General features: G+C 24.9%; 1 protein-coding gene across 9 annotated transcripts in view; it reads right to left on the bottom strand.

The window, feature by feature from the left end:
• Nucleotides 1-5,535: 5,535 nt before the first annotated feature.
• The window catches only part of LOC123272069 (potassium voltage-gated channel subfamily KQT member 1-like), a 28,712-nt gene continuing 20,856 nt past the window's right edge, over nt 5,536-13,391 (bottom strand). For 3 of the 9 annotated variants that reach the window (XM_044738694.1, XM_044738698.1, XM_044738695.1), the window contains 5 exons: nt 11,308-11,549; nt 10,507-10,617; nt 8,693-8,849; nt 7,859-7,981; nt 5,536-6,031 (listed from right to left, as the gene is read on the bottom strand). In XM_044738694.1, coding sequence (XP_044594629.1) covers nt 5,930-6,031; nt 7,859-7,981; nt 8,693-8,849; nt 10,507-10,617; nt 11,308-11,549 — 735 coding nt within the window. In that variant the 3' untranslated portion in view covers nt 5,536-5,929. The remainder of the gene's footprint in view (nt 6,032-7,858; nt 7,982-8,692; nt 8,850-10,506; nt 10,618-11,307; nt 11,550-13,391) is intronic. The other 6 variants (XM_044738697.1, XM_044738701.1, XM_044738702.1 and 3 more) reach the window with 2 other exon arrangements.

Raw genomic sequence — 13,391 nt, 5'->3', positions numbered from 1 at the left:
AACTACGGTGATATGATTGAGTTAATCGAGTTTAATTAATTATTTACCATCGCTAATTATTGCGCTAGCTTCGAGAGTTTTTATAGTAATTATTTAATTAAATTTTAAATTAATATTTTGAGAGTTTTAAGAAGGTATATCTCCTAAAATATTAAAGATAGTTTGATAGTTTGCTAGTATTTTTTGTAGGGAATTTTATAAGCTAAAATTTTGGTCTCATATTTAAAAAAAAATTAATATTTTAGGAGTTATTATTATTCATTTTTCATTTTTTACTGTGTTAGCAATAAAGTAGCTATAATTCCTAAAATATTGAAGATAGCTCGATAGTTTGCAAATATTTTTGGTAGGAAATTTTGTAAGCTACAATTTTATATTATAATTTTTTCCAAAAATCAATATCTTAGGAGTTATAGTCATTTTTTTAGTGTCTAAATAATGATTTTTCATTTTTAACTATCAGAGCACTAGTTAAGTAGCTATACTTCCTAAAATATTGAAGATAGCTCGATAGTTTATAAGAATTTTTCATAGGAAATTTATCAAGCTAAAATTTTTAATTCATATAATTTTTTCTAAGCAATATTTTAGGATTTAAATAATTTTTTAAGTCACTAGATAATGATTTTTTATTTTTAAATATCAGAGCACTGTTTAAGTAGCTATATTTCCTAAAATATTGAAGATAGCTCGATAGTTTGCAAATATTTTTGGTAGGAAATTTTGTAAGCTACAATTTTGTATTATAATTTTTTCCAAAAATCAATATCTTAGGAGTTATAGTCATTTTTTAAGTGTCTAAATGATGATTTTTCCTTTTTAACTATCAGAGCACTAGTTAAGTAGCTATATCTCCTAAAATATTGAAGATAGCTCGATAGTTCATCACAATTATTCACAGGAAATTTTCCAAGTTACAATTTTTAATTCATATAATTTTTTCTAAGCAATATTTTAGGAGTTGGAGTCATTTTTTAAATGACTAGATAATAATTTTTTATTTTTAACTATCTAACTACTATTTAAGTAGTTATATTTCTTAAAATATTGAAGATAGCTCGATAGTTTATAAGAATTTTTCATAGAAAATTTATCAAGCTACAATTTTTAATTTATATAATTTTTTCTAATCAATATTTTAGGAGTTATAGCTATTACTATAGTAATTAGACAATTTTTGACTTTTTAATATGTTAGCACTATTTAAGCAGCTATAACTCCTAAACTATCGAAGATAGCGCGATAGTTTATGATTACTTATTTTAGGAAATTTATCAATCTACAATTTTGGTCTTATAATTTTTTCCAAAAATCAATATTTTAGGAGTTATAGCTATTACTATAATAATTATACAATTTTTAGTAGCTATAATTCCTAAACTATTAAAGATAGCTTGATAGTTCATGGTAATTTTTGTAGGAAATTTATCAAGCTATAAATTTGGTCTCATAATTATTTAATAATTCTGATAATCTAGGAATTATAGTCATTTTTTAAGTGATTAAATAATGGTTTAATATTCAATTCAAAAATAATCTTTTAAAATAATTATAATGATAAAAAACAATAATAAATTACTATTGAAACTTTAATGAGTGCTTATGAATATATTAAATATTAATATTTAATGAAATAATCAATAACGAGGACTCTCGAAACTAGAGCAGTTGAAGCGCATCTCTGTTATTATTTTTAAAATAATTCAAGTGTTTACTTTAATTTATCGGTTATTACAATAAATTTAAGATTTTATACTGCCAAGACTCTTATTGGAAAATCAGACAGTACGGACAAAAGTTGGTCAGCGAAGGTTATTAATTTTTACAATTTTAATAGGCTTGGTCTTTATTTGTACATTGGGAGAGTATTGGTCTTTTTTTAAAAAAGATTTACTATAATTTGTTAGTATAATTAATAACAAATAAAAATTTCTTGTTTCATTTTTTACTGATCAACAGTATTTAGAATAATAAAAAAAGTTAAAATTTTTTCGACTCAGTAACAATAGAAATTTTCTTAACAAAAATTATATTAATTTATTTTTAAAAAATATAACTTTTCTTTTTTCTGTTTTTAACAATTGTTTTTTTATATTTATTGTTTATTTTAATGAATAAATAAATAAAATTTATTATTAATCAGCAACAGTAGTTTATTATTTTATTTTAATTTTAATTGTTTGGTTGTAAATAATTAGTTAACTTTAAAATAATTTTTATAAAAATAGTTTTCATTATTATCAGCGATTTAGTTATTTTTCAATAATGATATTTAGTTTTTTTTTTTAACTTCAAGACTTTTTTTTTTTATTTTTTTATTTTTATGACAGTAATTTCAATTCAAACAACCTAATATTTAATACTCATTGCGTTTTAAATTATTAACTTTTTTTTTTTTAATATTGCTAGATTTTATTATTATTATTATCATTATTATTATTTACAGTAACAATTTAATTTAAAATAAAAATTGATCTAAAATAAATTTTTAGAAATCAAAAATTAATAAATAATAATAATTATAATAATAATAATAATAGCCAAAAAATTTTCTAAATTATTATTATTGTTTAAAGAAATTAGAAAATTTTAATAATAAAATAATAATAGAATAAAATAATAATAATAATAATTTTAACAAAAAATTCTAAATTATTATTATTATTATTATTATTATTAGAAAGTTTAAATTATTATTATTATTATTATTTATAATAATAATAATACATAATAATAATAATAATAATAATAATAATAATAACAATAATCACCAAAAAATTTTCTAAATTATTATTATTATTATTCAGAAAAATTAGAAAGTTTTAATAATAAAATAATAATAATAATAATAATAATAATAATAATAATAATTAATATTTATAAGTAGGCATACGCGTGTTTGAAAAAAAATTATTGACGTTTTCGATAACTAGGTCGCGTGATATCACAATCTAAGCTGCGAGTTGCAGAGCTTTCGTAAATATTCTAAATTTTTAGTCTATATATATGTTATATATTTATATGTATATATGTATAATCCTTTAAAACTATAATTCGCCGACATATAAGTGTTTATTATTATTAAATTGATATTGTTATTGTTATTACTCTAAATAGGTAAATTCAATTCTAAATGTGGCAAACTATTATGATTATGATTAATTTAATAAGATAATTAATTATTCGAGCGATTAGCCAACAATGTAATATTTAATATTTTTTTATCGAAAATTGAAAATGTTTTTTAAAAAAGTCGGAAAGTTTATTACTTTTTTTACAGAGCCAATTATTTAAGAGCGTAAGTACGATTATTAGAGTAAGTTTTAATTGAAATAATTTAGCTTGAAATGTATATCGTAATCCTCCACCGTTGATTATTATTTTTTAAATAGATAAATTCAATAATTTTCTACCTAGTTTTTAATTAGTCTATACAAATAAATAAAATTAATCGGGCGATAGAAAAATGTAAAAAACAAATAAATAATCTACTTGCTTTCGGCTTTATACACAAAATACGCGATAGTTTTATTTTTAGTAATTAGTATTTAGTATTTAAATATTGTATTGCTTCATCACAGTAAACATAATTGTGTGATAAATTAATTTTTTTTTATTGTTTAACTAAAAATATATTATATATTATATATTTCTTCTTTAATTTTATTTTTGCTTTTAATTTTAAGTGAATAAATTCATCAAAATACCCTTTTTTGTTCCTGAGTGTTATTAAATTTTGTATTTTATATTTCTTTAGCAGTTTTCGTTACAAAAAATAATTTTTTTAATTAAATTTATAAATTTTTTAATTAAATTTTGCAAAATAATTTTTCCAAATTTTTTAATAAAAAAATAAATAATTTTTCCAAATTTATTAATAAAAAAAAATGAACAATTTTAATAAAATCTAAACTAAAAATAAAAATTTTGTAACAAGATTGAACTGCTAAGATAAAAATCTTCAATTAACAGTGAATTAATCACTAATAGATAAATTAACATTAGTTATTATCATGATTTGAGAGTAGTCTAGTAGTGAAGTAGATAAAAGTTTATGATAGGCACCATAGAGTGTGCAAAGACTGCACTAAAGAGGCTCAAAGCAGTGTATTATTCATATACAAACTATTATCAATTAATAATCATTATCATCATTATTATTATTAATTATATGCACCCGTTCTGGTGTTTACGCGATTGTCAAACGGACCGTTTATATTAATATGGAAAGGCAGTCATGCATTACTCTATCTGTTTGTATAATTACAAAATAATAAAACATAATTAATGCCAAAAAAATTATCTATATGAACTTGTATCTTGTAAACTATTGACATTTTTAAAGATATAAGCTCACCCTGACATTACACTCATCAAGACCTTTCATTTGAGTACCCACATCAATTTTTCATATATTTATATATTTATATACATTATATATATGTATATATGAAAAATATATCAAAAATGCATGTGGGTACTCAAATGAAAGGTCTCGATGAATGTAACATCAGGATGAGCTTATATCTTTAAAAATGTCAATAATTAATAAATGACCTTGTATCTCGTGAACTATTGAAATTTTTAAATATATAAGCTTACCCCGACATTATACTCATCAAGACCTTTCATTTGAGTACCCACATCAATTTTTCATATATTTATATATTTATATACATTATATATATGTATATATGAAAAATATATCAAAAATGCATGTGGGTACTCAAATGAAAGCTCTTGATAAGTGTAACATCGGGATGAGCTTTTATCTTTAAAAATTTCAATATTTAAGAAAGTACAATGCAATTTAACAAAAGTTATTATCTAATAAAGCAAATTTTTGTTTTAATTTTTTTGAAAAAAAATTTTAATTTTCTTTAAATAATTTTTTTTATCATTGTATAAAATATATAATATAATCTACATAAATATATATTATCCCGGCTCATAAATCATAATATAAAATAAAATCAATAATAATTATATTAAATTTGTGCCTCATTAAATTCGCTCTGAAAAATAATCCCTCCATTTTATCCCTTAAATAAATAAATAAAACACTTTGGACCCTCCTTTTGATGATAATGATTATTAATAATAATGATAATGATGATAATGATAATGATTATTATTAATAATGATAATTAATAATAAATTCCTAATTCTTATTAAAAGCTTACCTTCTAAAAAGTGACGTGTCCCTAAATAATACCCAAATAATATTTACACTTTACAAATTTAAATAATTAGTTAAAAAAATGATTTAGCTGGAAAAATCCGTCGATTGTTTGAGTACGCTCACTATATATTTTCTATAATTATTATTAAGAACTTAATTAAACAATATCGATGTTCATAATTAATAAGTGACTTTAATATAAATAATTCTACAAACTACGCGATAGTGCTTGACGATTGCTATTTTAATTTATATTTAATTTTATATTACAATTCAAGTAACGGACGTTCGATTATCGATTAATTAATATATTTATTTAATAAATAATAAATAGTTATTTTTTTTTTTTTATTTTTATTGAGACGAGGCTAACGTTAGTAGTATTTAATTACGCGAATTATTCTCGAGTATCGTAATGTGCGTATAAATTATTTTTTTCTATTTAAAATTAAAATAATTAATTAATTAATGATATAATAATCGATTGTATTTTGAAAAGCCGAGCTTTTATCTCGCTGACTTTTCAAAGTTCGCTTCGAACAGAACCCATTTTTGGGCTTGCATTTGTATGATGGTTTATTTATATATTTATGTAACGTTATCGCGAGCTTTAGAAGCTTGATAATTTTACGAGTTGTTAAAAGATAAAGTAAAGCTCATGGATGAGTGGAATTAAAGTCGTCGCTGATGTTCATGCTCCGTGATAGCTATTATAGCTAGGCTGGTACTCTCGACTGTGTCAGCTTGTTACACTTCGTCCTCTATGCTTCTCAGCGGTATCTGCTGCTTTTGGGCCATCGCGTTCAGCACGTATACTAGCTGGTCAAGCTTCTTGTCCATCACTGCTAACTGGAAGGTTGGTTTTTTATTAATGGGTTTTTTAATGGTAGTAATAATGGTAGTTATGGTCGTTTTTACAGTGACTGGATAATGAATGATAGTTAGGGACACTGTATCTCCTAAAATATTGGAGATAGCTCGATAGCTTTTAAACGTTTTTTGTAGGAAATTTTATAGGCTACAATTTTGTATTCTTATAATTTTTTCCAAAAATCAATATTTTAGGAGTTATGACCATTTTTTCAGTAACTAGATAATAATTTTTTATTTTCAACTATCTAAGCACTATTTAAGTAACTATATCTCCCAAAATATCAGAGATAGCGCGATAGTTCATGACAGTTTTTCATAGGAAATTTATCAAGCTGCAATTTTTAATTTTTATAATTTTTTCTAATCAATATTTTAGGAGTTAGAGTCATTTTTTAAGTGACTAGATAATAATTTTTTATTTTTAACTATCAGAGCACTATTTAAGTAGCTATATCTCCTAAAATATTGAAGATAGTTCGATAGTTTATAAGAATTTTTCATAGGAAATTTATCAAGCTACAATTTTTAATTCATATAATTTTTTCTAATCAATATTCAAGGAGTTAGAGTCATTTTTTAAGAGATTAAATGATGATTTTTTATTTTTAACTATCAGAGAACTATTTAAGTAGCTATATCTCTTAAAATATTGAAGATAGCTCGATAGTTTATAAGAATTTTTCATAGGAAATTTATCAAGCTACAATTTTTAATTCATATAATTTTTTCTAATCAATATTTTAGGAGTTAGAGTTATTTTTTAAGTGACTAGATAATAATTTTTTATTTTTAACTATCTAAGCTCTATTTAAGTAGCTATATCTCCTAAAATATTGAAGATAGCTTGATAGTTCATAGGAAATTTATCAAACTGCAATTTTTAATTTATATAATTTTTCCTAATCAATATTTTAGGAATTAGAGTCATTTTTTAAATGACTAGATAATAATTTTTTATTTTTTAACTATCAGAGCACTATTTAAGTAGCTATATTTCCTAAAATATTGAAGATAACTCGATAGTTCATAGCTATTTTTTGTAGGAAATTTTCTAAGCTATAATTTTGGCCTTATAATTTTTGGATAAATATGATATTTCTGGAGTTATAGCAACTAGATAATAATTTGGTATTTAAATAAAAAACTATCTTTTTAAATAACAACAATAATAATTTGGTCATTAAAAAAAATTTTTAGTCACTAAAGAACATCCATAATACATCTAAAAAATTTTAATGAGCGTAAGCTTTTATATTCTCGACCCAAAACTCCCGAAATAAATTCACGAGAATGTTTTCAGTGATTACACCCGAACGCGAAAGAGATGTGCAAATAAATTCTTCATCCTTTTAAATTTTCATAGTTATAAAAAAGCGGTCATACTCATCCTCGTCCTCATTGTCGGGAGTTTTTTTTAGTAAAACAAGATTTAAAGATAGTATAGTGCAGCCTTTTTACTCTCCGCGGGTTTAGTTCCAGCGGGAGCTAAAAAATGGTAAGAAATGAATGAATGTGACAAGACTGAAAGGGGGAGAGATGAATGGAGAGGCCAAATGAATGGCAACTGAATAAGAAAAATTTATACGGGAGAGTCAAGCTTGGCTTGGCTGTTTAGATTTCCGGCTTTCGATAAATAATAACCTACGTAAATATATTTTATATTACAAATTACAATTACAGAAAAATAGAGGAGCTATCGCAGGTCTACAGAATGTCAGGTAAGGGCAAAAGAAGAAATAAAAAACGTAAATAAAGACTTGAAGAAGAAAAATTAAATAATCTCAGTTTTCTTCTCCTACTCACCTGCTGCTCAACGCGATACAAACGTGCGCCGATCGTCATGGGTTTCACATTGCCAGCCCGGTCGATTCCCGCCAGATAGCTCCCTGGCTTACCCAGGGTCTGATCCAATCTCCTCTGCAGCTCCTGCAACACGCAAAACCAATATTCCCATTCAGGACACCAGATACTTATTATCTTGTTTCGGAAAATGGAAAACAAATAAACTTCGTTATTTCTATTCGGAAATTTTCGTTGTTTTTTATTTTTCAGTAAAGTTAATTTATAAATAAAAAATTAAAAATCAAATAAATTTAATTATTAAATTTTTAACATTAATCTTATAAAAAAAATATTAATTTGTTGCTAAAAAAATAAATAAATAAGATCTGATAATTAATATTATTATTAATTATTATTGTCAATTAATTATTAACAACAATGTAAACAAACTTCAAATTAAGTTAATAAAGTCAATTTATAAATAAAAAATTAAAAATCAAATAAATTTAATTATTAAATTTTTAACATTATTCTTATAAAAAAATATTAATTTTTTGCTAAAAAAACAAATAAATGATTATAAAATTGAACAATTACTATAAGATCTGATAATTAACATCATTATTGTCAATTAATTATTAACGACAATGTAAATAAACTTCAAATAGAATTCTATTTAAAGAATAATTTCCAATAAGTTAATAAAAAAAAAACTGTGTACGGTCAGTACGCTGTAAATTGTTCTCCATGTCGATAATAATAAAATATAAAAACTAGATCGTTAATTAGATTAAAACAATTACCGGTAAAATGAATGGAGCATATAATTGTAAATAAAATAAAATATATATTCACCTTAATTCGCACCATCATATTCAAATGCCCTTGACTGTATTGTTCGATAACGTCTCTGACATCATAAGGTTTTCGCGCCTGTTGAAATTTTCTCCGTGCTACAAAGTACTTGATCTTTCTGATGGCCCTTATCGCGTTTCGATGCGCCTCGGTGAGCCTGAAAATCCAAAAGAGTATCTTTATAACTATATCTTTACTTTATACTACTCTGCTCTGCTCAGTACACATAACTTGTCTTGCTTTCCACCTGATGTGCTCCGCCTCTGCACCTAATACTTTATTCCATAACTCTGTTTTTTATTTTATGTATTTTATGTATTACACACATATAAATATATATATCTTTAATAGTTTTCTCTTCCTCGGGTCTATTTTCCGAGGTCAGCTGTATTATATCGCACGGCGGTATTTCAACCCTCCATTCAAATTTAACAAAAAACAAAGACGAATAGTTTTTTAATTTTTTTTTGTCGAAACTATCGATTGTTCTTTAATAAATTCTGATACTAAAATAGTTTTTTAAAGTTTTAAAGAATCCGTGCTGTACTTTATTGCAGATTAGTTTTAGTTTTTATGCGATGAATTTAAACGATTTTGTCATTTCAATTTCAAATTTTTTAGACAAATTTACATTTTTATAAAACTATTAAATAATAAAATTATGTGACTGCCGTGACTCGTGAACTATAAATAAATAAAATTTTGCTTTATTAAATAATGACTTTTGTTAAATTGCACTGTATTTTCTTAAATATTGACGTTAATAAAAATATAAGCTCATCCCGATGCTACACTCATCCAGAGCTTTCATTTGAGTACCCACATCAATTTTTTATATATTTTTCATATATACATATATATATATAAATATACAAAATATATGAAAAATTGATATGGGTACTCAAATGAAAGGTCTCGATGAATGTAATGTCAGAGTGAGCTTATATATTTAAAAATGTCAATAGTTGATAAGATACAAGGTCATTTCTTAATTATTGACATTTTTTAAGATATAAGCTCATCCCGATGTTACACTTATCGAGACCTTTCATTTGAGTACCCACATCAATTTTTCATATATTTTATATGTTTATATATATATATGTATATATGAAAAATATATCAAAAATGCATGTGGGTACTCAAATGAAAGGTCTTGATGAGTGTAACATCGAGATGAGCTTATATCTTTAAAAATGTCAATAGTTAACGAGATACAAGATCATTTCTTAATTATATTTCTAGAGATAGACCGTTTTCGAATGCTGCCTAAATACTTATCATCATAAATTGACTATTAGTGAGAATGATATGAAACCTTGAAAAGACACAACCCCAGGTGAAAATTTTTCCAACGATACCAAATTCAACTATAAAATTTTTATAAATTTTTTATAAGAAAAATTTTAATTTTTTCATTGAAACAAAAAAAAAATAATAAATAAATCCAATCTAAAAAAAAAAAATTAATCCGAGGTATTAAAAAATTCATAATTGAAAAAAAATATTTGTTACTTTATAAATTTTTCAATACCGATGAATATTGAAAAAAAAAGAAAACATTTAAAATATGTAGTGGAGTTTAAATCAATACTCAGAAAAGAGAGGCTGTAAAAATATCTCCTGGAAGGTTATAAAAAAATATTGACATTTATCGAGTTGGTGTAGAGTGGCCTCTTGGAGGACGAGGCTTTGGTATACAGAAAACGCGTCTATCAGAAAAGAGATTTAAAGCCATAATAAATATCTATATCTATATCTTTATCTTGACACATGTGTTTTCCGTTCATAAGACAGTAAATAGCAATACTCACGTTGTTACCCTCTGGGGCTCTTCGATGTCGATATCGATCTCGTCGCTGGCAGCTTCTGTCACCGAGCTGGTTTGCGACGTAAACAGGCTACCCCTGGAAATAGGAAATACCCTAATCACCATTTCACTCTAAACTCTTTCTTAGCACCGCTGCAACCTCGTATAGATCAAATGCTTGATTTTTTATTTATTTTATATTTTGCTAAATATTTAAATTAGATTATAGAGTAATAATTAATTTTCAAGAATTTAATAATTTTTTATTAAGAATTAAAAAGAAGATTTTTTTATTTCTTCTTTTTATTATTAAAAACTTTGGAAAAAATCATATTAATTTTATTTAGTCAAGTGTAAGCTGATTGGATGAGCCTTCTGAGACTCGTGTGCCAGCGCACACTCTTTGCTCGTTGCCTCAACCTCTCTCATAGCCAAAAACTCCCTCTAATGATACAATTTTACATAATATACTATGTTTTTAGATTATAATTAAAAATTTATAACATTTTTTATATTTTTCGCATAAAATTAAAATATTAAAAAAAATTTTATTATTATTTAAGTTTTATTCTCAACAGATGGCGCTGCAAATTTTTTTAAATAGTTTAAAAAAAAAATTGTTTAAGTTATTTTAAGAAATAATTTATATTTTTTAAATTACCAAAATTTAAATAAAAAAGCATTTGCTCTAGGAGGTTATGAAGGACAAAAAAAAGAACCTCGACATTAAGAGTTTTGTCTTTAAACTCGGAAATTGATGTCGAATAGCGAGACAAATGAAATAGATAAATAAATAAGTAGTCACCTATTGTCCCGACGAGCTCTGTTGGGCGTTCCTGCTTTGGGCTCCTCCATGTAGAACACGACGTCGCCCTCGTTGTCGATTCGTTGGCTGTCGGTCTGGGTTCCAGTTCCAGTTCCAGGTCCGGAGCTCGGCGTCATTATAGAGGGCAGCCCCGAGGTCTGGGAGCCCTGCATTTCCATCCGATTCCGGGATTTCCTCCGCTTCAGCACGCTCGCCTTCTTTGCCACCTGGATCATCAGAGACTGAACCCCCGGTGCCCTCCCATTACACAACGTCGGACACAACATGCACTAGATTCTAGATTCCTTTTTTTAAGCTTCCCACCCCAACCAACACACTTCAGTCTCTATTTCGAGTCCCCAAGGGTCTAGTGGGATACTTGCAGCCTTTTTTATAATAATAATAGCAATGATTTTTCCCTTTAATTAATATTTTATAGAGACTAGATCATGAGAACTACTTAAGACACTGTATATTCTAAGATATTGAAGATAGCTCGATAGTTTATAACAATTTTTATAACAATTATAGCAATTATTAATTCTTATAATTTTTTCTAATCAATATTTTAGGAGTTAGAGTTATTTTTTAAGTGACTAGATAATAATTTTTTATTTTTAACTATCAGAGCACTATTTAAGTAGCTATATTTCCTAAAATATTGAAGATAGTTTGATAGTTTATAGCTATTTTTCATAGAAAATTTATCAAGCTGCAATTTATAATTCTTACAATTTTTTCTAAACAATATTTTACGAGTTGAAGTCATTTTTTAAGTGAATTTTTATTTTTAACTATTTAAGTAGCTATATTTCCTAAAATATTGAAGATAGCTCGATAATTTATCACAATCTTTCCTAGGAAATTTATTAAGCTACAATTTTTAATTCTTATAATTTTTTCTAATCAATATTTCAGAAATTAGAGTCATTTTTTAAGCGACTACATAATGATTTTTTATTTTTAACTAGTATCGGAACACTATTTAGGTAGCTATATCTCCTAAAATATTGAAGATAGCTAGATAGTTTATTACAATTTTTCATAGGAAATTTATCAAGCTACAATATTTAATTTTTATAATGTTTTCTAATCAATATTTCATGAGTTAGTCATTTTTTAACTGATTAGATAATGAATTAATATTTTTAATCATCTAAGCACTATTTAAGTAGCTATATTTCCTAAAATATTGATAGTTTAAAGTAATTTTTCATGGGAAATTTATCAAGCTACAATATTTAATTCTTATAATTTTTTCTAATCTATAGTTACAAGTTAAAGTCATTTTTTAAATGACTAGACAATAATTTTTTTTTTTTAACTATCAGAGTACTATTTAAGTAACTATATTTCCTAAAATATTGAAGATAGCTCGATAGCTCATTACAATTTTTCATAGGAAATTTATCAAGTTAAAATCTTTAAATCATATAATTTTTTCTAATCAATATTTTAGGAGTTATAGCTATTACTATAGTAATTAGATGATTTTGTACATTTTCCTATTTTAGCACTATTTAAATAACTATAATTCCTAAAATATTGAAGATAGCGCGATAGTTATGAATATTATTTGTAGGAAATTTTCTAAGCTACAATTTAGGTCTCTTTTTTTTTTTAATAAAAATAATAATTAAGGAGTTATAGCCATTTTTCAAGTGACTAGATAATGACTTGGTAATTTAAGATCCAACAAAATATAATTATTATACCTTGAATAATAGAACTTGCGGGAAAGAGTAACTATTATTATATTTACAAAGGATGAGTATCCCGTTACACCGGAAAAACCACTCTACCTCAAGTTCGGATTTTCGATGTTCAACGTGCAAGCCACATACCATTCACGTAAAGTGTTACATAAATAAGTGCGCAAAAGTATACAGAAAACAGATAAAACAGAGAGACAAAGAGACAGAGAATAAAGATAAATAGAGTAATAAATAGAGAGAGAAATTTAGCAGTAGCGGCAATCAACAGTAATAAGAGTGGAATGAGTAAATGGAATTGACATACATTACAATATGCGCTCATGCAATACAAACTCATGCACGTGCAATAATACATCAAGCTGGAGATAT

This window comes from Cotesia glomerata, linkage group LG9, assembly GCF_020080835.1.
Source record: "Cotesia glomerata isolate CgM1 linkage group LG9, MPM_Cglom_v2.3, whole genome shotgun sequence".
Lineage (NCBI taxonomy): Eukaryota > Metazoa > Arthropoda > Insecta > Hymenoptera > Braconidae > Cotesia > Cotesia glomerata.
The sequence above is the reverse complement of the archived record's forward strand: the minus strand, read 5'-3'. Positions and strand labels throughout refer to the sequence as shown.